The sequence below is a fragment of the Austrofundulus limnaeus genome, unplaced genomic scaffold (genome assembly GCF_001266775.1).
Source record: "Austrofundulus limnaeus strain Quisiro unplaced genomic scaffold, Austrofundulus_limnaeus-1.0 Scaffold280, whole genome shotgun sequence".
In the NCBI taxonomy this organism is placed as follows: Eukaryota; Metazoa; Chordata; class Actinopteri; order Cyprinodontiformes; family Rivulidae; genus Austrofundulus; species Austrofundulus limnaeus.
Window position 1 is genome coordinate 117,324 of NW_013952682.1, and position 1,723 is coordinate 119,046.

Consider the following 1,723-nt stretch of genomic DNA (forward strand, 5'->3'; position numbering starts at 1 on the left):
CTGCTCCTCCACGTCCAGAGGAGCCAGTTGAGGTGGTTCATCTGGTTAGGATGCCTGTTTCCTGTTCCAGTTTCTTGGTAAATACAGAAATGATGGAAGTTTTTCACAAACTGCACTGTACAGACAGCTCTGCTTAAAGTCTCTGATATCTGGATGCCAGCAGATTCTGGAGAGTTTACAGTTCTGGTTCTGCCTGAGATACTGTTGATCACAGCATCTTGATAAAGTGGCTCCAGGAACTGTTTGGGGTCACAGTGGTTGTTCTGCACTGGTTTCTATTTTTCTATCTAATAGATCTTTTTCTGTTTTACTAAATGGGTAAAGTCTGTTTCAGCTGCCCTGTGGGGTACCTCAGGGATCTGTTCTGGGTCATATTCTCCTTTTGCTATACATATTCCCTCATGGCCAAATTATTAGACAGCACAATTGTAAACTCAAACATTGTGACGTTTGTAGTTTTTACAGAGTTTTAATCAGCTGCTATCTTTTCACGATGTACACACATACTGACCAAAAACACGTAACCAATAAATGTCGCAAGAACGTATTCCCTCCCAGAGGAGGTTAACAACAATATTTCTTATCATCTTTATGCTGATGACATTCTGATTTATGGCTCTTTCAAAGCTTCAGAATTTCATAAATTATCTTGTTTACAGAATTTCTGGACCGKTATCTTCTACAGTTAAAGAACGAGACAACAGAGACTCTGATACCAGAGAACCTGAGGTTTTTAGGCTCTTCTGATGAACTGTATCCTAACCATGTCCTCCTGGAACAGTTTTTATCAGCTGAGGAGCATCTCTAAACTGACACTGCTGCTGTCAGCAGATGATGCTCCATGCTCCGGTCTGTCCACGTTCAGATGATTCTAACAGTCTTCAACCTGTTTAAATAATTCACCTTCAAAGCGTTGAAACTGCTGCAGAAAGACTTTAACAGACACCAACAGAAGGTCTCAGGTTCCTGCAGCCTGAGCTTCTGTGGATCTTTGTTTCATCGCTGAAATCAAACGGACTTCCTGTTCTGCAGGCTCTGCTGTCATCAGAACCCAAATCCTCCAGCTGCAGTCTGTTGAAGAGGACCATGAAGGAGCTGACTGCTCTGGCTCTGCCAGCTGCAGACCGAACCAGAACCAGCTGCACCGTGCCACAGGTTCTACCACATCTATAAACATTACCCATCCATTTCAACCAGAACCTTTTCAGAACCTCTCTGATGGTCCGTCTGAAGAAACACAAACTGATGCAACATGTGGGTCAGACCATGGGGGGCTTCTGTTGTGGTTCTCTGCAGGTCCACGCTCTGAACCTCCTATGGTTCTGATTGGGTCAGGTGTTCTGTTAAAGGTTCTGTTGTGGTTCTCTGCAGGTCCACGCTCTGAACCTCCTCTGGTTCTGATTGGGTCAGGTGTTCTGTTAAAGGTTCTGTTGTGGTTCTCTGCAGGTCCACGCTCTGAACATCCTCCGGGCTCTGTACAGAGACACCCGTTTGGGGGAGAACATCGGTCCATTTATTGCAGACGGGATGCAGGCTGCAGTTCTGGGGTTCACCTCTCCTGTCTGGGCTGTGAGTCCAAATATTACAACTATAAATCTGTTTAAATATTACAACTATAAATCTGTTTTAATATTACAACTATAAATCTGTTTAAATATTACAACCATAAATCTGTTTAAATATTACAACTATAAATCTGTTTAAATATTACAACTATAAATCT

General features: G+C 43.0%; 1 protein-coding gene across 1 annotated transcript in view; it reads left to right on the plus strand.

The window, feature by feature from the left end:
• Window positions 1-1,573, plus strand: part of thada (THADA armadillo repeat containing) — a gene marked incomplete at its 3' end in the record, with an annotated part of 26,753 nt that extends 25,180 nt beyond the window's left edge. The window contains 2 exon segments of the mRNA XM_014021152.1: window positions 1,033-1,155; window positions 1,447-1,573. Of these exon segments, the coding sequence (XP_013876606.1) occupies window positions 1,033-1,155; window positions 1,447-1,573 (250 nt within the window).
• Window positions 1,574-1,723: the final 150 nt, after the last annotated feature.